At 57.4% G+C, this 22726-nt stretch overlaps 2 protein-coding genes across 5 annotated transcripts; one reads left to right on the top strand and one right to left on the bottom strand.

The window, feature by feature from the left end:
* Nucleotides 1-2659: 2659 nt before the first annotated feature.
* RUNDC3A (RUN domain containing 3A) lies at nucleotides 2660-11703 on the top strand. 2 transcript variants are annotated; one of them, XM_082680091.1, is made up of 11 exons: nucleotides 2660-2786; nucleotides 6434-6549; nucleotides 6955-7088; nucleotides 7275-7360; nucleotides 8186-8275; nucleotides 8389-8469; nucleotides 8611-8776; nucleotides 8890-9047; nucleotides 9844-9981; nucleotides 10096-10202; nucleotides 11238-11703. In XM_082680091.1, the coding sequence occupies exons 1-11, from the start codon at nucleotides 2680-2682 to the stop codon at nucleotides 11378-11380; spliced, it is 1326 nt and encodes a 441-aa protein (XP_082536217.1). In that variant the 5' UTR covers nucleotides 2660-2679; the 3' UTR covers nucleotides 11381-11703. The 2 variants fall into 2 exon arrangements, with proteins under 2 accessions (XP_082536217.1, XP_082536216.1); XM_082680090.1 differs by having other exon boundaries at nucleotides 6940-7088.
* A 777-nt stretch (nucleotides 11704-12480) lies between these two features.
* On the bottom strand, nucleotides 12481-17880 carry SLC25A39 (solute carrier family 25 member 39). Of its 3 annotated transcripts, none has more exons than XM_082680094.1 (12): nucleotides 17690-17880; nucleotides 15732-15831; nucleotides 15539-15598; nucleotides 15382-15426; nucleotides 14998-15131; nucleotides 14592-14659; nucleotides 14324-14448; nucleotides 13972-14145; nucleotides 13537-13646; nucleotides 13241-13322; nucleotides 13083-13163; nucleotides 12481-12995 (listed from the first exon to the last, which is right to left on the bottom strand). In XM_082680094.1, the coding sequence occupies exons 2-12, from the start codon at nucleotides 15814-15816 to the stop codon at nucleotides 12880-12882; spliced, it is 1080 nt and encodes a 359-aa protein (XP_082536220.1). In that variant the 5' UTR covers nucleotides 15817-15831; nucleotides 17690-17880; the 3' UTR covers nucleotides 12481-12879. The 3 variants fall into 3 exon arrangements, with proteins under 3 accessions (XP_082536220.1, XP_082536219.1, XP_082536221.1); XM_082680093.1 differs by lacking the exon at nucleotides 17690-17880 and adding an exon at nucleotides 16707-16836; XM_082680095.1 differs by lacking the exon at nucleotides 17690-17880 and adding an exon at nucleotides 16707-16836 and having other exon boundaries at nucleotides 14998-15107.
* Nucleotides 17881-22726: the final 4846 nt, after the last annotated feature.

Here is a 22726-nt window from a genome sequence, read left to right as displayed (position 1 = left end):
CCCTCTATTTCAAATACATCGTGTGGTTTCTATTTTTCTAACTAGGACCTATCTGGTGCACAAAATACCCTCAATGGTAGAATAGATAAATTGTGATAGAGACATACATTGGAATAGTATACTGCCAAAATGAATCTCCCTAACATGATATTGAAAGAAGCAAATTGCAACTGAATTCATATAGTATGACTCCATTTCTACAAAGTTTAAACACCATTAAACTATATATATATATATATATATATATATATATATATATTTATTTATTTTTTTTTTTGCGGTACGTGGGCCTCTCACCGTTGTGGCCTCTCCCGCCGCGGAGCACGGGCTCCGGACGTGCAGGCTCAGCGGCCATGACTCACGGGCCCAGCCGCTCCGCGGCATGTGGGATCTTCCCGGACCGGGGCACGAACCCGCGTCCCCTGCATCGGCAGGTGGACTCTCAACCACTGTGCCACCAGGGAAGCCCTAAACTATATTTTTTATTGATGGATGTGTAGGTGGTAAAACTATAAAGAAAAGCAAGAAAATGATTATCGCAAAAGTCTGGATAGTGGTTATCTCTTGCGGGGATGGATGAAGATGAGATCTGGGAGAAGCATACGGCAGGTCCTGGGGTGTTGATAATGTCCTATTTCTTGATCATTGAGGTTATGACATAGGTGGTTTGCTTTGTAAATATTCTTCAAGCTGCACATATGTGTTTCAGGTGCTCTTTTGTGCATCCGATATATCTTGCAATTGAAAAACAAAAGAACGGGGCTTCCCTGGTGGCGCAGTGGTTGAGAGTCCGCCTGCCGATGTAGGGGACGCGGGTTCGTGCCCCGGTCCGGGAAGATCCCACATGCCGCGGAGCGGCTGGGCCCGTGAGCCATGGCGCTGAGCCTGCGCGTCCGGAGCCTGTGCTCCGCAACGGGAAAGACCACAACGGTGAGAGACCCGCGTACCGCAAAAAAAAAAAAAAAAAAAACCCAAAAAACAAAAGAACGAACATCACAATCACCCCTGGCAATGGGTCTGGAGGCAGGAGGACAATAAGAGGGGCTTCTTAGAGGTGAAGCAAGAGGGAAAAGTCAGAGAGAAGGGACTGAAAAGACTAAGTCTGAGGTGCCAAAAGCCAAGAATTGAGGCTGACGCTGAGTGAGCAGGAGATCTGTGCTGGGAGTCAGGACCTTCTTCCCAGCCCCCAGGGAGGCAAACCAAGGTTGGAAATTTCTACAGGTCTTTCATCTCCTGCTCCGCTGTTTGTGCTAATGGAGGGTCCCTGCCTGCTGGTCATATTCAGATGTGGGTGCACATCTGAATCAATGTGGTGACATTGGTCTGCCACTAGCGAGCAGAGTAAACCCAGTGAGTGGGCAGAGTTGGTGAATGGACATTCTTGAGGACAGATGGAGAATATGGGTGGACCCCTTGTAATTGACACAGAAAAGCTTTCTGTGGGAGCTGGGGATTTCAGTGGTTGAAAGAGAACAGGCTAAACAGAGGGATGGAGCAGGGGGGAGCAGTGCTGTGAGGGAGCAAAGGGTGGCAGAGAAGCCGGACTATGCCTCCATTTCCCCACCTTTCCCTAAGAGATGCGACCAGCACTGTAAATCGACTATACTTAAAAAAAATAAATAAATAAATAAATAAAAAGATGCAACCAGCTTTTCTGGCCTTGCAGAGAGGGTTGATGGTACCCTGCAGCAATTCTGGCAGCCAAGGTGTTAAGCCCTCATGTCAGCTGCCTCTGGGGTGGTGTGAGGAGGTAGGACTCTGAGAAGAAGCAGTTACCTTGGCACCACTGTGGGCATCAGCTCTACTGCTGGAAACCTCCACAGAGCCCAGGCCCTTAGCTGCCAGTCTACTCTTCACTCATCATCCCGAGTGGTCCCAGGCGCTGGGCTCCTACGGCTTATTCTGGTTTCCCCTCCCCCACTCTAGTATCTGTGGACTCCGCCGGCTGGTGCAGACAAGTCAAGCCAGGGCGCAGACAGACAGATGTGCAGTCTCCGACTGCTCCTTGGTCTCCCGGCTCGGCAGCGTAGGGCCACCTGGACGCACACATGGCCTGGCCTCGCTGGGAATGCCGAGACTGAATGGATTGGGGGGGCGGGGCCGGGATGAGGGTACAGGAGGTGAGGAGAAATGAGAAATCTGAGATAGACACCACTGATCACAAGGCAGAAACAAGGGAGTAGAGGCGTCGGAGCTCAGAGAAGCTAGGCGTGGGTCCCGGGCTCTGAGCATGGGGGTGGAGAACAAGCCAGAAGCCCCCTTTCTTCCTTCCAATCGCTGCCTCTCCCTGGGACCCTCTCCGCCCTCCCTGCGGCCCCGGCCCTTTCCCCTCCCCCCAAAATCCTGCGTCCTCTGCGGATTGGTCCCCGGCCTTCCGGGGGCGGGGCACGAGGACCCTGACGTCACCTGCCAAGGGGGGCGGGCGGCTAGGGAAAGGGGGGTGACGGGCCCCGGCTCAGCACCTCGGAGAGCTCCCTCCCCTGCCTTGTTTTGCTCCGGAATCGCCGCCGGGGGAGGGAGCCAGGGGGCCCGGCCAGAGGCGCAGCGGCTGGAGGATGGCCCTGGAGGGGTCGAGGGGCCCCGGCGGGCAGAGGGCCCAGCCGTGATCCGGCGGGGGGGCCGGGGCTGCGGGCGGGTGGCGGGGGCAGCTAGAGGCGGCAGCAGTGGCTACACATCTGGATGGAAGCGAGCTTTGTCCAGACCACCATGGCTCTGGGGTTGTCCTCCAAGAAAGCGTCTTCCCGCAATGTGTCTGTGGAGCGTAGGAACTTGATCACCGTGTGCAGGTGGGCACCGCTGGCGGGCGGGGGTGGGGTGGTCAGGAAGAGGCGGCGGGGCGGGCTGCGGAGACCTGGACTGAGCGTGCCCGCGGGAGGATGCACAGGAGCCGCGGAGAAAAGGGAGGGAGCACAGGGTTAGGAGGGGCGCGTCCGCTATCCTCAGGCCCAGGCCTGGAGGGGGTTTGGAGGTCTGGTCCCTACCCTTCTAGGTCAAGCCAGGCCTATGCCCAGCCTGGGGCCTGGGGGGTGAGGGGTGTTTAATTGGCACTGCAGCTTCCTGTGAGAACCAGGAAGTGACATTGTGTGTGAGGGGGAGGGGTGGGGATGGCTGGCTCCCTTGCTGGGGGCGGGAGCTGGGTGGGCAGAGGAGAACTGATGGGATAGGGGGATGAACGCCCTCCAAGCGTACCCTCATTCCCACTCCTGTCAGCCTGGCCTCTCTGGGGTGGGGCTTTTCTGGGAGATTTTCCAGTGCTCAAATCCTGGATCAGGGATGGTGCCCTCCTCCATCTCTGGGCAGCTGCAGCCTATGGCCGGGTCAACTGGGCATGTAGGCAAAGTCCCTGAATGCGTCCAGTGAAGGCACGGCACTGCCACTGCCTTGGGAAGGACTGAGGGCCTGACCGCAGAAGTCTGGGTCTCCTGGGTTCAAGGGGAGGAGATTGGGAGGGCAGAGCCATTGGTTCCTGAGGGTGGGGCTGTCGCAGTGTTGGGAAGACCTGCCCACTTTCCTGGGGCCAGGAAGTGAAGCTTCCCACTTCCCAGCCCTGCAGTGATTCACCCCCGCTGCCCTGCCGTGAAGCCAGGAATGGCCAGTCTCTCAGCCCCCACCTGCACTCATCTCCCCGCCTAGGATGCCCCTGCCAGCTTCCTTCTCCACCTCCCCTCTCCCCCACGCCGCCTCTGAGGGCAGGGTGCCCCCAGTGCAGGGCTCAGCTGTCTTCCCTTGCCAGTCCCACGTGCCTGCACACTGGCCTTGGTCCTGCCCCTTCCCCCAGGAACCAGTGCCCACCTGATGCCCTGGCTTCCGTATCCTACAGCTCCTTGCAGGTTCCTGGGCACACACCCAACCGTACTGCATCTGTCTCACACCGTTATATCCCTAGTGCCTAGCACGGTGCTGTGCACATCTGACCTCTGTAAAAGTGCCTGGCATGTTATAGAAGGAATGAGTGCAGCAATGGCTCAGCCCAAACGCGGTCCCCTGCCTCCACGCTCACCCCCCACACCCTGCCAGCGTGTGGTGTAAAACACAGATGGTCCTAGATTCAAGCTCTTACTTTATCAGTTATGAGCTGTACAACCTTGAGGAAGACTCCTAACCACTCTGGGCCCTGGGTGCCTCATCATCCCCATTGTAGATGTAATAGCCACACCAAGGAGTGTGCCGAGCCCTGTGCCTGGCACACGAAAATCGCCCCGTCCCGATGCCATCTTTCCAGTCCCTCTCCCCTCGCTTGATCTCCTAGGTTCCTCTTCCTTCTCTTGCCTGCCAGGACAGCTGGGCCTGTCGAGTGTGTGGGAAAGGGGGGAACTCCCCTTGGCCTAGGCTGCAGAAGCAGAGGTTCTGGTGGATTGGAAGTGCGCTTAGAGCTGGGATGTGAGGGATAGAGTTTTGGGGAAGATTGGGAGCATGACAAAGGCTCAGGAACCCCTCGGGCCCCTGCCGCCTCTTCATCGTTACGTGGTTCGCCTCCAGCTCCCAGAACAGTTCCCTTTAGCAGGCCGAGGGCTCCCCTGGGCCCTGGCCGCCCTGTCTCCATGGTAACCTGCAGCAGCCTTGCACCTCTGAGCAGGGGACACAGCATGGGGCTCCTGGGGGGGCAATGACCAGCTGCAGCACCCCTGAGGACAGATGGCAGATGGCTGCCATGCTGAAACCAGCCGCAGGCCCCCACTGAGGTCTGACCCAAATGACCAGAAGAGATCACGGGGGCGGGGCTGCATAATGAAGCCCAGATGAATGCCCTAAACACAGGCTCCTTCTGGCTCTCCCATTAATGGCCCAGCTCCTCACCACCCCTACCCCATGGCCTGTGCTCACCTTCTCTCAGTCCTTCCTGGGATCTGAACCAGAATTTGATGAGGCAGGTACCATTGTTCTTGTTTGCACCTGGGGAAAATGGGCCTTGGAGAGATTAAATGACTGTCCAAGGTCACCAGGTATCACACGGACACAAGATTTGGGTCCATCCAGGCTGCCTCTCCCTAGTGCAACTCCAGCACTGACCTGGCTCTGATTTCAGGCCAGACCAACTAACTCTAAGCCCATAGGGAAGGGAGGAAGGTCCATGGGCTTGGTTGTGCTATTGCCCTGAGAGCCTCAGGGGCCAAGGCTTGAGGGCTGGAGCACAGAGGGCAGAGGAGGCAGGGGTTGGTCGGGGCCTCGGTGATCCTGACATCCACCAGGAGGCCACAGATATAGCAGAAAGAGCAAGGCCTTTGGAGTCAGACATACCTGTTGACTTCTCACAAGCTGTGTGACTTTGAACAGATCAGTCAATCTCTTGGACCCTCAGTTACCTTATCTGTCAGATGGAGCTGACAGTGACAGCTGAGGACCCAGGGCTGTTGTAAGGATGGATGGGATAACACACGCAGAGTATAGTGCTGGGCACATCACAGGGCTTGATGAGCTTAGGGTAAAAAGGACAGTTCCAAGCAGCCCCCATGTCCCTGGATACCTCACCCCTGCTATGCCACCCATAGGGGGCCATGATGGGATGTTGGGAGCCATGTCTTCCTCCCTGTCCCAGCCCACTGCAGTGATGGCCGGTGGAGATTGCAGGCATAGGGACTGCAGAGGGAGCTGAGGCTCCGGGCAGGATTGGAGGGAGGGACGGGGGCTGCTGTGCTCCAGCCTCTCAGCCCCATTGGCTTCCCTTGGCTTCCTTCCTCTCTGAGAAGCCAGGTGTCCGGGCCCCCAAGCCCCCTTCCAGAGATCTGCTGCCAATGCCCCCTCCCACCCACTGAGTGTGTCAGACCCACACCCTGCACCTCCCCCGGCCCAGTTCTGCACCGCCTGGTTCTGGGCAGCTGGTGTGTGGGTGGCCAAGCTAGGAAGGAGAAGGGGGAAGGGGGGCATCCGTGTGCTGGAAGCCCACCTGGCCACCCATGCATGCCTACGCTCCATGTGCTTGGTGCTAACTCACATGCCCTGGTACAGGTGAGCCGCACTCCACCCCAGAAGGGACTTGAGACTGTTCCAGCAATAGCAGAAGGCAGCTCGAGGACGGGGCACAAAACAGCTCCTAACTCCTATCCGACCCCTCCCCTTCTCTGACAGAGAGAATGCAACTCCAAAGGGTGGGCAAGGAGGAAGGGGCTCTGGGCTAGCCCACTGGTTCCAGGTGCCTCATCTTTCTACTGATTGTTTCATCCCCTCTCATACCTTGTTCCTGAAGCTTCCTTTCTCTGCCTCTCACCTCTCCTGTCACCCACTTTGTCAATCAGTCTCCCACCTGCCACCCTACTCTCCCATGTCACAGCCCCTCTATGGGTCACTATAGTCTCACCTGTCTCCCGCCCTCTTTCCCTCTGCTTCCCCACCACGTCCGTGCTCTTGGTGGCCTCTTCTCTGCTTTCCTTCTACCCCCATCACCTTGTCTTCTCACCTGACACCCTGCTGCCCCTTCTCCCTCCCCCTCACCCAGGTTCTCTGTGAAAACGCTGCTGGAGAAGTACACGGCAGAGCCCATCGATGACTCATCGGAGGAGTTCGTGAATTTTGCAGCCATCTTAGAGCAGATCCTCAGCCACCGCTTCAAAGGTGGGCCCAGGTTCCTGTCCCCCCACTGCCCAGCCCTCCCAACTCCCAGCCTTTGGCTTCCAGCTACCCATCCCCCTCTGATCTACTCTGTGGCTTTCTGAACTCCATCATTCACCCCGGCCCCAATCCTGGACCATGCGCAGAAGCTCATGCACAGAGCTGGGAAGAGGGGAGGGGATCTTCTGGGCACAAGACAGTGGGTGTCCACAAGCCCCAGCCATGGGTGTGCAGCTATGTGCCCTGTACGTACATGCATGTGTGTGCACGTGCGTTTGGGACAGGCACTCCGCGCGTGCATGGCTGCTTATACTTATGCATGTGTGTGCCCCATTACATGGACCCTCTCCGAGTTCCCTGGTCTTGCTGAGCCCCCTCCCTGCCCTGGCTCAGCCTGTGCCCCAGCAGGTCCGGTGAGCTGGTTCAGCTCAGACGGGCAGCGGGGCTTCTGGGACTACATCCGCCTGGCCTGCAGCAAAGTGCCCAACAACTGCGTAAGCAGCATTGAGAACATGGAGAACATCAGCACTGCCCGAGCCAAGGTAGGTGGGCTGCAGCGAGCAGGGCCAGGGCAGCTGCTCCCTGCTCTGGATACGGGAGGGCTGCCTGTTCCTTGGTCCTGGCCCCTGCCCACGGGCACTGGGGAGAAGGGCCACAGGAGATCCAGACCCAGTGGTGCACACTTGAGTCCCTTCGGGGCAGCAAGTAAAGGTGAGCGTGCTTTCCAGGGCCGGGCGTGGATCCGGGTGGCACTGATGGAGAAGCGCATGTCGGAATACATCACCACAGCCCTACGGGACACCCGGACCACCAGGTCAGACCACCTCAGTCAGTGTGGACCACAAGTCCCAGTGTGTACATTCATTGCCTAAACACACTTGATCCTTAAGTTCCTGCTGTAACCTTCAGTACCTGGACTACAATTCCCAGTATGCACTGCTAGTTTCCATCTCCCAGACTGTCCACCAGTCAGCTGGGCCTGCAGTCCCAGAACACACCTTTAGCACCACCACCACCTCTTCCAAGTCAAATTCATCATCTCCCATGACCCCCAGCACTGATCTCATGCACAGCTCTGCTCTCAGACACAGCTCTGGCCAAGCCTCAACTGTGTATCGTTTTACTTGTTGGCCTTCCCTGGCCTACAACACAGAGCCCTACCTGCTCCCCAAACAGTAGCAGCAGTCTGTACTTGCTACGCACGGCCTCCAGAGCCCCAGCGGTCAGCGCTTCAGTCCCTGCACTGCGGGCTTTTGACTGCATTGTGTCTCTAGCCTGTCCTCACGTTTCCGAGTTCACGTCAACATATTTTTGAGCATCTACTGTACGCCGAGCACTGTTTCAGGACTTGTTTCCTGATTTCTAAGGATCTGGGTGACCCAGTGCTTGGTGGGAAGGGGGAGTTCTGAGGACGGAGGTCTAGTCTCAGGGCACACACGTTCTAATAGGTGGGAAACACAGTGCTATCCCCAGTGGGCCCCAGTCTGAGGGGGTGAAAAGATCCACAGCTGAGGGGTGAGCGGGAAGAAGATACCTCCTCCCTCTAGGAAAGGCTGGTAATAAGCCAACAAGAGACGCTCTGAGGGGCGGGGCTCCCTGGGAGGATGCTACACCGGCAGTCCCTCACCCCTCCCCGCAGACGTTTCTATGACTCGGGAGCCATCATGCTGCGGGAGGAAGCCACGGTCCTCACCGGGATGCTGATCGGACTGAGCGCCATAGACTTCAGGTGGGGCCTGGGTGGCCGTGGCCATGGTGGGGAGTTGAGGTTGTTTCTCTGCGAAGGTCCGCACTCCCATCCCCTCATACCCGCCCCCAACCCTGTGGCTGCTCTGCCCCCAGCTTCTGCCTAAAGGGCGAAGTGCTGGACGGGAAGACCCCCGTAGTCATCGATTACACGCCCTACCTAAAGTTCACCCAGAGGTGAGCAGCCCGATTGCGGCGGGGGTTGCTGGGTGCGGACAGACGACGGCCCTGAGGGGCGGGGATTGCGGGAGACGGGCGGGCTGGGCGGCATCCTGGTCCCCCTGCCCAAGGGGGTGCCCACTGCGCCCTCCTTCCAAGCTACGACTACCTGACCGACGAGGAGGAGCGGCACAGCGCCGAGAGCAGCACGAGCGAGGACAACTCGCCCGAGCACCCGTACCTTCCTCTCGTCACCGACGAGGACAGCTGGTACAGCAAGTGGCACAAGATGGAACAGAAGTTTCGCATTGTCTACGCGCAGAAGGTGCGCGGTGCGCGGCGGGGGCGGGGCGGGGGGCCGCTTAGAGCCCGGCAGAAGGCGGGCGGCCGCTGGGACCCCCTCCTCTCGTCGCCGGGGCTGAGCCGGCGCCCCCGCAGGGCTACCTGGAGGAGCTGGTGCGTCTGCGCGAGTCGCAGCTGAAGGACCTGGAGGCGGAGAACCGGCGGCTGCAGCTGCAGCTGGAGGAGGCGGCGGCGCAGAACCAGCGGGAGAAGCGGGAGCTGGAAGGAGTGATCCTGGAGCTGCAGGAGCAGCTGTGAGTGCCGCCGCGGCCCTGACCCCGGTCCTCGGCCACCCCGACCACATCACCCCAGGGAACCCCCGCCATCGCCCCCGTTGAGTCTAACGCCACCTTTCCTTATACCAAGCACCAGCATCAAACCCCCGAGTCCGTCACTGCCACCCGGAGATCCAGCCCCCTCCCCGCCACCGCGACCTAACATCAGGCTCGACATAAGGCCCCCCACCAACCGGCTCCCCACTTCACCCTCAACTACCCGACATAAGCTAGAATGGCCATTGAACAGTACTCCTAGGACCCCAAGATTACAGTTAAGGACCTCTAATTAACGTGACTCAACGACCTTCAACATGACTGCATTATTCCCTCTGTTCACCACTCCTCTGCTCTGCAGCGTAGGTCCACTGACCATCGTCACCCACCGTGACCCCTGACCTCACCCCTACCCATCCCTCTAACCGTTCCCCTTGAAACGTTTTCATCACCGTGACCTCCCAGCATGACTGTGGCACCCCTGACCCTTCATGATTCCCACACTATTCTGCACCCACCCGTCCACCACCCTGGCTGACCCCGCAACATCTCATTATTCCCCTAACCCCCAGCACGAGTGCACTAATTCCTGTCACCGCCGTGGCCCCCCAGTACCCTCCACTGGCTCCCAGGATCTGCCCCACTGACCCTCAGCATTCCTACCCATTTCTGCTACCCAGGTTTCAACCCTAACCCCTCCCCTCCCCTCCTGCTGAGCCCCTCTTCCCCACTTCTGCTCCCTCTTCCAGCCAGGCCTGACCCCCCCTCCCCATCCCAGGACAGGTCTGATCCCCGGTGACCATGCTCCCCTGGCCCAGGGTTCCAAGGACGTCACCACACGCCTGGTCAACCAATGGCCGTCACTGGGAACACTCAATGGGGCCGAGGGCGCCAACAACCCTAAGCTCTACCGGAGGTAAGCCCCAGGCAGGCTTGGCTCGGCCTTAGTGCCACTCCCTCCTCTACTAGGGAAGAGGGGCACTGGGGCTGTGGGCCTCTGCCCGCACACCAGCTCTCTGCTTTGCTACAGACACAGTTTCATGAGCACGGAGCCGCTGTCGGCTGAAGCCAGTCTGAGCTCGGACTCCCAGCGCCTGGGAGAGGGCAAGCGGGACGAGGAGCCCTGGGGCCCCATTGGTGAGCCCCCCAATCCAGCACCCATCCCGGAAGGGCTGAGGCCAGGCCTTGGGGCTTGTAGTCAGGCCCTGGCCACTTCCCTCATTCATTCAACTCTTCCCAAGAACCTAGCACAGCAACTGAGAGCTTGGTTTGGGGCGTCAGGCAAATCCCAGCTGCGCCTCCTCTGGCTGTGCGAGCTTGGTTACTGATTCCACCTTGCTGAGTCCTTCTCATCTGTAAAACGGGGATGTTGTTTAAAATGATCACCAGTGTTGGCACATGGTGAGGGCTCCATGGCTTTTGGCATCATGACGTCCTCAAGAGCCCCGCAAATCCTCAGGGAGTTCTTCGCCTAACTAATTTGCTCTTAACTCGTGCACTCTGTGAACCAGTCGCCTGATCCTTGTTTCCCCCTTTTCTTTGGCTGCCAGGAAGCTCAGAGCCAAGTTAGTGGCTCCCTTCAAGAGAATGTCCAGGACTTCAACGCATGCATTTTGTGTTGCCCTCCCCCCTCTGGCTTCACCTTGGTTTCCCACCCTAGTCTTCCCGGTGCCTGGACTACCTGTCTTTTCTTTCTAAAAACCACACTGTACTGGATGACCCTAGATCTTCTTTGACACAAGGCAGGCTATGGACGTGAAACCCCGCCACACTGTGTTTGTGATTGTCCGTGTGTCTGTCTCCCCACCAGACTGTGAGCTCCGTGAGGGCAGGGACTGTCTCGTCCGTTCTCTGTATTCCCCGTGCTTGGAACGGAACAAGTGCTCACCGTGTGTTTAATAAATGGACAAAGAGAGAGGATGAACCCTCGGGGGGAGACAGAGACATAAACTGACGATTACAATACAGTGTCCCAAGCTCTGTGCATGGAAACGAGCAGGTGCTTACCAGGGTTTAACTGAAAAAGGCAAGCGCTCCAGAAATGAGGAAGGTCTCCAGATGGGTGACCTGAGGGCTGTCCCTTCACCGCCTGCACCTGTGCACACCCAACTCACACACGCAACTCGCACACACAGACCAGTTGGCCCCGCCTCACCCGCCCTCTCTCCCCAGGGAAGGACCCCACGCCCTCCATGCTGGGCCTCTGCGGCTCCCTGGCTTCCATCCCCAGCTGCAAGTCCCTGGCGAGCTTCAAATCCAACGAGTGCCTGGTGAGCGACAGTCCCGAGGGCAGCCCGGCACTGAGCCCCAGCTGAGGAGCGGCGTGGGCGGTGCTGGTCCCCCTGCCGCCTTTCCTCACAGCCCCCCAATCCAGGCCACCCTCCAGGGAATGCTGCCCACTCAGCCAGGCGTCTCTCGGGAGACACCCTTTGCTTCTAGCCCGGTTCAGCTTCTTGCCCGTGGAGGCAGGAGCTGCCAAGGGAGGCAGCTTGGGCCAAGAAGCAGGGGCACCGGGGCCACAGGGAGCCCTCAGGAAGCTTATTCTTCTGGCGACCCTGCTGCCTGGCTAGCTCCCTACCGGACTCTCCTTCGCTCATCTCCCCGCCCTCCTCAGGAGCTGGTGGCCCAGACTGGCACTGCCGCCTCCCTTGCCTCTCCTGTCTGTCCCTGTGTATGCCCCCGAGTCACTCCTTCCTCAGCCCCCAGGCTGGGGGGGGGGCCGGGGGGCAGCTATGAGGGTAGCAGGCAAATAAAAACCAGAGGACTGCGAGCAGCCTTGTCTGTGGGGGGACTGGGACAGGGGCCCTGTTCTGAGGTTGGCAGGATGCGGCGGCGCTAGTGCTGGGCCCGTAACCAAGGTGATGCTAGACCAGATAAAATCAGGTGTGGCCCCTGGGAGCAGACTGGTCAGAATAATTCAAGAAGTGAGGAGCTTCTGTATCAAGTGTCCTAAATATTCGGTCAGCCCAGGGAAGGACAAAAACATGTAAGGACTCTTCAACCTGATACTCTTTGGTAACTCATTTACCCCAGGCAAAGAAGATGCTGGACATCCTGGGTGGCAGGATGGAGAAGGCAAGGCCTGGCAGGGCCCCGTTTCCCTTCCATCATCCTGAGCAATACAGCTTCGGCCTAGAGATCCAGACCCTTCCATTAGGCCAAAGCCTGGCAGTGAAGCCACCCTCCCTCCTGGGTTGTCGCTTAAGTGTACCCTTGGGGAGAGGTCTCACCACCCCCTCAACTCAGGGTCCTTATCCCCACCTGCTCTCACTACACTGTGGGAGGGGTCCTCTATGTGGGTGCCACCTGGGCAGCCAAAGCCAACATCAAGGTCCCTTCCAGCCCTCTTCTGTGCAAATCACTCACCAAATCCTGCTTCCCACCCGCCCCAGAGACCCCCACAATCAGAGGCAGTGGAAAGAAGTTTATCATCTTTAGACTCAAGGAGTTAACAAGGGTGGATGCAAACTATGCCGGGCGCAAGGTTTCGCGGCTCCTGGGGGCAGGCCCAGCTACAGCAAACCCACAGGGAAAAGAAGGGGGGGAGAAGTTAGCAAATTTGGTCTTGAATTTGAGGGGAGAGCGTGATGATTCCTGGGGCTGGGGAATGGGGAGCAGCAGGAAGAAAGTGGTCTGAGAGAAGAGGGGTCGGCGTGGGCCCAGAGGGGCAGCCGCCTACCCCTGGGGCTCAGAGGGGGGAGGAAAGAGAAAGGAGGCCCCTCCCCGCAGTGCTGAGGAAAAGGCACTTGGCTCAGTCTCCTCCCGCCCCACTCCCACCACGGGAAGAGGTCGGGTCCTTGTCCCCTTGTTCCTTTCAAGGGCCCAGAAACTGTTCCTGGTTGAGCCTCTGGAAGAAGCTTTTACCAAACTCATAAGTGCTGATCATGATGGCACACGACGGGGCGGCCTTGATGATCCTCGGGAGGAAGCCTGCGGTGGGAGGGGGAGGCTGGGGTCAGAGGTCGGGCCCCCAGGAGCCCCACCTCCACCAGGGAGTGGACACACACAGCCGCTCACCTGCAAAGAGGCCCCTGGTGCCCGACTCGGCCCGGATTCTCCGCAGCAGTAGCCAAGTGGAGTCCGCGTGCGGGGGTGTTACTGCAAACCAAGGCGAGGCCCTGTAAGACCCCGCTGGGGCCCCGCCTGCCCTGCCCCGCACAGCCGGGGCCCCTCACCTCTCACAGCCTCCACCGCTCCTAGCGCGACCTGGCGCTGAGTCTTCACCACATCGAAGGGTAGAGTCAGGATGGCCGCCACCTGGTGGGGTGGGGAGAGGGCTGGTCTCCGTTCCCAGGACCCCCATCCCCTGCACGCAGCTAGGGTCTGCCAGCCCCAGCTAGAGCTTCAGGAGGGCAGGGGGAGCGCACTCCTTGACAGGCAAGCAAGGACTCTTTTCCGGAGCATCTGCAACGGCCCTCAGGTCACCCCAAGGACACCTCTACTGGCCACGCTCCCAGCCTGGTCAACTCACCGTCCCTGAGATGCCGCCAGCCACAAAGCTGATGCCCACAGAGGTCTGGTCCTTCGGCCTGAGCCCACGCAGCCAGCTCTTCACCAACTCATAGTTGAACCAGTACAGAGCTTGGGGGCACAGGGGTTCACTCGTTAGAGATGGGAAGGGCAGTGGGACAGGCCACGATCCTCCCACCTTTCACAGACTTATATCACGACCACTCCCTCCCAGCTACGAAGCCTGCCTGCCACGTGCCAGTTCCCGTAACAGGCCCTGCAAGAAGTATCTTGTGAAAACCTTGCTGAACATCCCGCCCGCTGGGACCACTTCACAGATGAGGCGTTCCCGGCTCCGAGAGTTTACGTGACTTCAAGGTCAGTAGTAGCAAAGCTAGGACTTGGCTGTAGACCTCCTGGGCTCCCTTACCCCAATCCCTGCACTCCTGGTGCCTACCTGAGAAGGGCACATCCCGAAGGGCAGTAGGACCCCAGCCCAGCCACAGTGAGCGCCAGCCGCCTTGAGCCACAGCTGCTCGGACGCAGGTGCCCAGCTCCCGGTATGACAGATGCTGAGCCTGCAGCTTTGTCCGCACCAGCTCCAGGGGACTGATCACAGTCACAGTGCCCACTGCGGGGACCAGTGAGGAGGGGTCAGTTTACAGGTCCCAGGGGCAGCCTGCCCAGAGTCTGGGGGCCTTGAACGTCCCCCCCACCCCTAGGCTGGCAGAGGTTGGAGCTGGGAGTCCAGACTGGGCTCCGGCACAGGTGGGGTCAAAGGAAGGTGGAAAGCCCAGGGCTGTGCTCACAGCGGGCCAGTGCGCCAGCCACCATGGGTGCGTAGAGATCAGAGGTCAGGGCTCGACCACACAGGAAGGCCTTGAGTTGGTCGTAGGCGGTGAAGTAGACGGCAGTGGCCGGCACAGTCATCACCCTAGGAGTGTGAACAGGTTAGCCAAGACTCCCCAAAGTTCCCAAACCTCCCAAGCTTCCCCTGCCCCACCCAGCCAGCCAACAGGGGAGTAAGGGGTCAGTGGGGTATCAGGGGAAAGCAATACACAGAACTGGGGTACTCACAGGGTGGCTGGGAGGCCGCTCCACAGGGTCCTCGTGCCCTCATGTCTCACAATCTTCACAAAGGCATCCTGGCCAAGCAGACACCAGCCCAGGAGGAGGGAGGATGAACATGAACAAGGCTTGTGGTGGGGCTGGCCCAGGCTGGGCCCTAGCCTGATGCCCTCGCTCCTACCCAGTAGCCCCTCAGGCCTCTACACGTGGAATTCCCTATTTGGCTCCAAACAGACTCCTATTCACCCTTCAAAATCTTGTGATGGCCCCACCTCCTCAGGAAAACCCTTCCCAAACTGAACTGGCCACCTCTATGTGCTTTGCGCTACCCGTTCTTTCCTGGGTCTGCTGCCTGACCAATCTGAATCCCTCAGGAATGCCAACAGACCCAGCTAAGGGTACAGCTGCTCCTCACCACGGTGCCAGTGAAGCGACTGGGGTCCTGAAACCAGATCGCACAGCGGGCACCATTTGGGCACAGGTACAGAGGCTCTAGGACACCATTGCAGTACAGGAGGCATTTCCCTGTGGATTGGAGAGAGGAGGGCACTGGGGAAGGGGAGGCGCATTAGCATGACAGAGCCCTGGAACCTCACAGGGAGGTGGTGAGCTCCCATCCCTGGAGGACCAGCAGAGCCTGGGGTCCCTGGGTGGACGTTCTTGTGTAGGACAGAGAGCTAGCTAATATGATCTAGAAACGCGTACTAGTCCGTGGCTGTGAGGCCCCCGTGTGCCCCGGGGAGACTGGGACATCCCTCCCCAGGACACTTACAGGTCCCCCGTGGCGTGGGGCACTCACATTTGGCGTAGGAGAGGCTCCAGAGTCTGGAGGAAGACATCAGCTCTAAAACACAAGGCACTACCTCAAGTCACAAATGTTCCCCACCTGCCCCAGGGACCTCATCTCTGGGGACCCCTGACACCACTCCCTATTGGCTTCAGGGTCAGACACTCACCACTGGCCACCGAGGGGCGCTGAGACTGCAAGCGTACCTTCACCACGTCCAGGGGGGTCACTGGGGGAGGAGGGCAGGTCTGAAAGCTCCTTTCAGGACCCTGCCCCGAACCCCTCTTCCAGAGCCAAGTCATTTCTAATCTCTGGTCTGCCCCAGTCCCAAGCTGCCCCCACCCCACCATCCCAGGTCTTACTGAAGAGAGAGGTGACCACGGCCCCAGCGCCGGATGCCACCATTTGTTGGAGGGGACTAATGCCCCCAGGGTCCTGGTCAGCCATTTTGTAGCTCCAGTTCTGAAAAACAAACCTCAGTCAATTGGAGCACAAAACCGGAGTCAGGGGGAGGGAGAGAAAGGAGGCAGAGGCTCTTGGGGACACTAGCTGGACCCTCACCCCACTCACTCACTATGAGTTTCGCATAACCACTTTTTATAGCAGTTATTGTCAACTCCACCTTGCCAAAGGGGAAAGAGGCTCAGAGATGAGGTGACCTGACCAAGGTCACCGTGGGAGCAGTTAGGAAGAAATCTGGGAGAGTCATCCATCAGTTAATGAACGGTAATGACCCACCCCCATTCCTCACCCTCACCACACGGGCTTACTGTGCACCTCTTCAGTGCAGGTGCCCGGGTTGGCCTGGGGGACCCAAAGATCAAAACGCCTGAGCCGCCCCCCTACGCCCCCCACTCCAGCACCCAGCCCCAAGGCGGGCGCATGCGAGCCTCGAGTCACCGGACGTGGAGAAGTAGAGCCCGGCAGGGAGGGAAAGATAACAAACCTGAGGGCGGCGAAGGGTCCGTCCACTCTCTGGGACTGCAGGCAAGGGTTCCCGGCCCTCCCCCGCGCCCGTCCTCCCGAGGCCGGAGGGTCAAGCCCCAAGCCTGGATGGGAAGGATAATCTCTCTGCTCCCTCTCCCTCAAAATCTCTTTCTCGGGGGAGCCGGTCGAAAGTGCGGGAAGCAGGCATGGGGAGACAAGATCGCTCTTCGCCCCTCGGCGACACTCTCTGTCCTGGCCCCGCGCGCAAAGGGCGCCCGGTGGGGCCGACTAGGTCGGCCCGCGACTCCCGGCCCCCATCCAGGCCCGGCTCAGGCACCCAGGACCCCCAGAGACCCGACTCCCGCCTCCGCCCCCCGCCGGACCCTCAGCCCAGGTCCAGCCCCGCCCACCTGGCTCTAGGCCGGTGCTTGCGCGGCGCGGCGCCCGGGGCCGGGCGGGCCCATAGCGGCTCCGCGGCCGGGACCGGCTCCACTCCCGCTCGCTAGGCACCCAGGCCGACTCGGAAACTGGACGAGCCCGTCCCGCCCCTGGACGGCGCCGCGAGGCCCCGCCCCCCCCACGGGCCGACCAGCCGACTGCCCGGAGTGAGGCCGGCCCGCCCACTCGCGGCCTCCTCTGGGTCCCGCGCTAACGCGGCCCCGCGCCGCGGGTGCCCCGCCGGGCCCGCGCGCCAAGGTCGCGAGTCTCCACGCCGCGCTTGACCTGGCGGCAGCACCGTACTTGACAGCGTATTGTCGCCAACACCACCCCACCAGCATCCCGGCCGAGCGCTGCTCCCGCAAACTTTCTAGACGAACGTGGGTAAAGCACTCTCCCCATTTCCCTCATTTGTTTGGTGGCGGAGGTTTGAATCAGTTCTTCCAAGGCCATGGGGGGCGATGAAATAGTGCTGGCAAACATTAACCCATCGGGCTCGTTGCCGATGTTTTACAACTTTACGGCGACCGTATCAAACAGGGTCGTCCCTATTCAACAATCCATCGAGACTGCAACTGCAAAACCACTTGACAAAACTGAGGGGTACCCTGCGGGTGTGGGTAGTGAAGTTGACGAGTAAGTAACCCGGGCCAGGCAGGCTGGACAGAGAGGAAAGGCTGGCCCGGGAGCCGGGAGACGTGGGTTCAACCGGTTTTAACTTGGGCTTCGTCCCACCTCCCTGTGACCCTGGGCAAGTTACAACACCGCTCTGGGTCTCGGATTCCTCCTTCGCACAGGAGTAGGATTGAGTAGGGGAGAAGGAGACCGACATTTCTGTGTTGGTTACTCTCACGAAACCTATTTCTTCTACGTCTCAGAATTTCTAGTAGATCATTATTAACCCCGTTTTACAGAAGACGAAACGGAGGCTTAAAGTTAAGAACTGGACAAGTACCTCCCCCGCACCACATTGCCTCCCCGAGTGACAGGTGGGCGTTAATCCTGGACGTCTCTGATCCCGCTTCTCAGGAGCCGCAGTTCTGTCCCGGGCCAGCCCCGCACCCGAGACCCCATCAGCTGCCTCGCTTTTAAAACTTTCGTGCGGCGAAGAGTGTCCTAGGAGAAAAAGGAACACCGGCTGCGAGCGTGCGCCTTTAAGAAGGGTAGGCTGTGACTTTGACGTCACCAGCTCTTCCGCCCCCTTACCCCGAGAATGGTCGCGTCCGGGCCTGGAGTCGCCCGCCAGCCGGTGCACGCCGGGTTAGCACGTGGGTTCCAAGGGGCCAACCGTGTGCTTTCCCTGAGAAAAGACTTTGCGGCTCTCCACCGCTAGGAAGCCCGAAATGGGGGGCGGGGAGTGACCCGTGAAGTGCTGCTGATCAAAAGGGCCCTGAGAGAAGGCGCCCTTTACATGCCCTTCCCATACCAACTGAATTCTGAAATGACACAAAATAATTTTATAAACTGACAGGGCGAGAACCCAGCCCCTGTTAGGGTCCTTTACTCCCTCAAAGTTATGACTTACACAGTTTCACAGCCATCAGCCAAGAGGTAACTCCCCCCCATTTTACAGAGGAGGAAACTGAGGTCCTTGTGTGTAATGACTCCTGGTGTGGAGTAGAATCCAGACTTCTCCTACGCATTCTCCCATTTTTCACATGAGAAAATGGGGACCCCAGAGGTCAAGTTGCACCAAGATCACACAAATGAAAGAGCTAGAATTCAAACCCCCTCCTACCTGAGTCCAGAGGATCTCCCATCCCATCCCATTCTCAACCAGGGCTCTCTGCTCCCTGCAAATGTTTACTCAGGCCTCAGGCCCCAAAGAACTCTAAGATACAGCGCGGTGGGGCTGCACCACTTACCTGCCTCCAGATCGGAGCACTGGGAGGGCGGGACCTGGTTCCAATCTGGGCTGCCTGCTGCAGCAGCTGTGGGACCTCTAGCAAGTATCTAGAGTCCTTTAAGCCTTCATTTCACCCATTTATAAATGAGCTGATGGGGATCAAAATACCCCTGCCTCCTGGGAATTTGAGGATGTAATGAGTTAATAGCTCTAAAGTGCTTAGAGCCCTGTCTGGCACTTGGCAAGCAGCTGGTGACCACTACTATTATTACTGATTGCCCCCCGCCCCACTCCAGGACCTGTGGCACAGAAAGTTCTGGAAAGGGTCTTTAGAGCAACCAGGATTCTGGTCCCACCTCTGCCTCTAAATGCAGGCACAGATAATGATAACTCCTTACACACCTTCTTCCCCAGAGCAAAGTAGCACAGCCAGGAATCAAACATGGTGACCTCTGAGCCTCAGTTTCCTTCACAGTAGAATGAGGGGCTTGCACTCCATTTCTGGTTTTCTTCTTGCAATAGGATGCCTTTGAGATCTGTCACTACACCTCAGTTTCCTCAACTGAAAATAAGGATGAGTTACCCATCCTGCTAATTTACAGACTCTTAGCTAAAGTCATGTCTGTGAAAAGCTGAGTCGACAAACAGTTCTGTAGTCCCACCCAGAGCTGAGTAGATCTCACTCCCTGCCATCCCCTACATGTAAATGCTTGGAGGCTGAGAAAACCTTGGTATAACCAAATGCCAGCACGCTGGCAACCGTCTGGGCGGAAGGGAGAAGTTATCCACCACTGGAGCTGGTGGAGGTGTCGTCCAAGGACGATCATAGCGACTGCAGGGTGGATCCAGAGCCTTGAGGTGCCCATGAACCTGTGGGGCTCCGGCTAGACTGGCCTGACCTGAGAAGCAAGCCTAGAGGCCTGAGGAGGAGGCGGCCACTGTCCTGGCTGTGTCAGCCGCGGTTCACGCTGACCGCACACCCCGTGGTCCTACTAGAGGCAGCATGTGGCTCCGTGTGGCCATCACCGGCCTCCTTGTCAGATGGAAAAACAGAAACTCCTTTCAGCTGTAAAAGGGGAGAAAACAGTACCAGCCCCAGGGATTATCTCAGGGACTGATGGACAAGTCCTTGCCTGGCAAGTGAGGTAAACAGAAGATAGTTTATTGTAAGGCTGAATTCTTCCAGGGCGAGCCCCAGCTTGCACCCGCAGGGCCTAGGAAGACATTTATGCGGCTGAAGTAGGGCTCAGGTTCCTCCCGTGGACGCTACCAGCACCTCTGAGTTCAGGGCTTGAACCGTTCCCCCCTAGAGGTGCCTTCCTGTAGGCAAGGCCCCAGGCTGCAGGACCACTGAACCGGAGAAGAGAAATCCAAACTCTAGGCCTCACGTTAAATGCCAAGTCAGATCTTTGATTGGGCCCTGGGGGCAGGGAGGGGTGGGGAAGTTATAGAGGACTTTATTGTGACAACTGGAGAAAACTGAATAAAGCCTGTATAGTTGATATTACTTTATCAACGTTAAATTTCTTGAGTGTGGTAACCATACAGTGGTTTTGTAGAATGTCCTTGGTCTTAGGAAATGCACACTGAGTGTTTAGTGGCATATGTCTGCAACTGTCTCAAATGGTTCAGCAAAAATAAAAAGATAAAGCCGATGCAGCAAAATGTGAGCAACTGTAGATCAAAGTGCAGGGTACATGGGCTCATTGTACCATTCTTGCAATTTTTCTGAAGTTTTAAAAGGTTTAAAAATAAAAAGTTAGTGGAGAAGGGGATTTCTCCCTCTGAAATACATATATATTATGTATAGAATCAGAAAGCAACAAAGCTGGGGATTCCCTGGTGGTCCAGTGGTTAGGAATCGGGGCTTTCACTTCGGTGGCCTGGATTCAATCCCTGGTCGGGGAACTAAGATTCCGCAAGCCATGCACGAGAAAACAAAACAAAAACAAAAAACACAACAAAGCTATCTTTCTTTTTTTTTTTAAGTATTTATTTATTTAGGCTGCACGCGGGCGGTCTTAGTTGCAGCAGGCACGCCTGCATGTGGGACCTAGTTCCCCAACCAAGGATAGAACCTGGGCTCCCTGCATTGGGAGCAGGGAGTCTTACCCACTGGACCACCAGGGAGGTCCCTGTATTTTTTTTTTTTTTGAAGGTTAAAAAAAGAAATAAATGTAATAGCTAGAATCAGCCCACCCAGGGAAAGGCCTCTCTTGTCTCCCCCCAGCCCCTCCCTGGCTCGAGAAGATGAGCTGGGAAGTTTCTGGACACCCAAGTCTTCATTGGGAGCACCCTGGGTGTGGTCTGAGGAGGTGGGCTCCAGAGGTGAAGGGTCCTGGCTAAGACTGCAGAGCTGCCTTCCCCCCAACCCCCCACCGGATGCCTGGAACTCTCTACTCTGCTGGGGAGTGTGGATTAATCTACCCCCGAGGAAGGCAGTTTTGGGCCATAGCCATCAAAATTCCAAATGCCCAACCCTGTGACTCAGCCGGGCCACTTGTAAGCGTTCCTCCCTGATTGGCTTGCTCATGTGCGAAATGACCCGCCCTTACCGTAGCCCTGTTTGTAACAGCAGAGTGCCATGCAAAGGGACTGCCTGACAATATCCCCATATAACAAATACCACCTTGAAAGGGATGCTGACTTCCACTTCCGAGTGTAAAACAACCTCAAAGATAAGTGTTAAATTAAACAGCGGGGCGGGGAGTTGTTCTCGATCTGAGCTCTACCGCCCCCTAGGGGAAATTTGGGGAATTTATGAGGCCATTTGTGATTGTCACAGGATCAGAGCCCCTGGCATTTGACAGAGGTCAGGGCAGGGATGCTCAATGTCCTATAAAGTGTAGGACAGTCTGACATTAACAGGGATTTATCCCCGTACACCTCGCGGCTTTCCTCTGTCTTTCTGGACAACCACATACAGTCGTCCCTCGGTATTCATGGCGGGTCGGTTCCAGGAGCCCCTGCAGATACCAAAATCCGGGGATGCTCAAGTCCCTTACATAAAATGGCCTAGTACGGGGAATACAGTGGGCCTCTCTGTATCCGCGGGTTCCACATCTGCAGATTCGAGAAATCTGTTCATAATTATCCGACCTCGAAGCCAGCTCTATTTCACCCATATCTTTTTAAATGGTTTTATATTGATAATCTATAGAATTTCCCAGGAATAAAACTACCATGCAGTCTTCAGGAAGATGTGGCTTTGTCTCCGTTAGAACTTTACCAAGGATCATTCACCATTCAGAACATCTCATCCTGTTGGCCACCTGGCTGGTGTGAGCTGAGTTACTAAGAAAATACTCCAGCGCTGAGCCTCCATTTCCGGTTCTCCATCGCCAGTGATTCATGGGCATCTGCAAGCTTCTGTTCTCTCGTGGAGTCAAGCCTGAGCTTTCACACACAGAAATACATATTATTTCATTCTAAATTACTTTCTTTTATTTTTCCTCTCTATTACAGTTTGAATTTAATACAGATTTTTAAAAACGTGCATAGGAAATTACACTCTCTGTGAATTTCACTTCGGAAAATTTATTGAAGGAGAGTTACGAACTATATTACCAAAAGAAGACTTTGGATCTGATTCTGTTGAGAACCTCATGAGCTCACCAAGCACCAGGGGTCCCATGTAGTGTCACTGCCTTCTGGGGCTGCAGGTTCTGCTTCTCAGTGTGCCTGAGGCTGCCTGGAGCATGTCAGCCTCCAGAAAAGCGTGGCCGTGCCAGGGCTGAGCCCGTGTCTCAGTGACCCAAACTGAGGAGGAGCCATCCCAGCTGGGCCTGGACCAAAGGCCTGACCTGTGTTCGTCTCCCTCTCTCTCTTTTTGATTTACTGTTTCCCTCTCTTTTTCTCTTTTTAAAAATGTTTGAGTGGGCTTCCCTGGTGGCACAGTGGTTGAGAGTCCGCCTGCTGATGCAGGGGACACGGGTTCGTGCCCCGGTCCGGGAAGATCCCACATGCCGCGGAGCGGCTGGACCTGTGAGCCATGGCCGCTGAGCCTGCGCGTCCAGAGGCTGTGCTCCGCAGCGGGAGAGGCCACAACAGTGAGAGGCCCCCGTAACGCAAAAAAAAAAAAAAAAAAAGTTTGAGTATTGTATGCCAAATACCGTTGTAGGTACTGGGATATAGCAGGCAACAAGC

The sequence above is a fragment of the Grampus griseus genome, assembly GCF_964374135.1.
Source record: "Grampus griseus genome assembly, chromosome: 20".
Lineage (NCBI taxonomy): Eukaryota > Metazoa > Chordata > Mammalia > Artiodactyla > Delphinidae > Grampus > Grampus griseus.
Note: the sequence above shows the minus strand (reverse complement) of the source record. Positions and strands in the feature narration are given on the sequence as shown.

Coding starts and splice junctions, on each gene's coding strand:
- SLC25A39 (XM_082680094.1), bottom strand. CDS start 15,816: ATGGCTGACCAGGACCCTGGGGGCATTAGTCCCCTCCAACAAATGGTG. Junction 15,427..15,538: donor GCGCCCCTCGGTGGCCAGTG/GTGAGTGTCTGA, acceptor CTTGTGTTTTAG/AGCTGATGTCTTCCTCCAGA. Junction 14,146..14,323: donor GGCTGGCGCACTGGCCCGCT/GTGAGCACAGCC, acceptor TGGTCCCCGCAG/TGGGCACTGTGACTGTGATC.
- RUNDC3A (XM_082680090.1), top strand. CDS start 2,680: ATGGAAGCGAGCTTTGTCCAGACCACCATGGCTCTGGGGTTGTCCTCC. Junction 2,787..6,433: donor AACTTGATCACCGTGTGCAG/GTGGGCACCGCT, acceptor CCCCTCACCCAG/GTTCTCTGTGAAAACGCTGC. Junction 10,203..11,237: donor GGAGCCCTGGGGCCCCATTG/GTGAGCCCCCCA, acceptor CTCTCTCCCCAG/GGAAGGACCCCACGCCCTCC.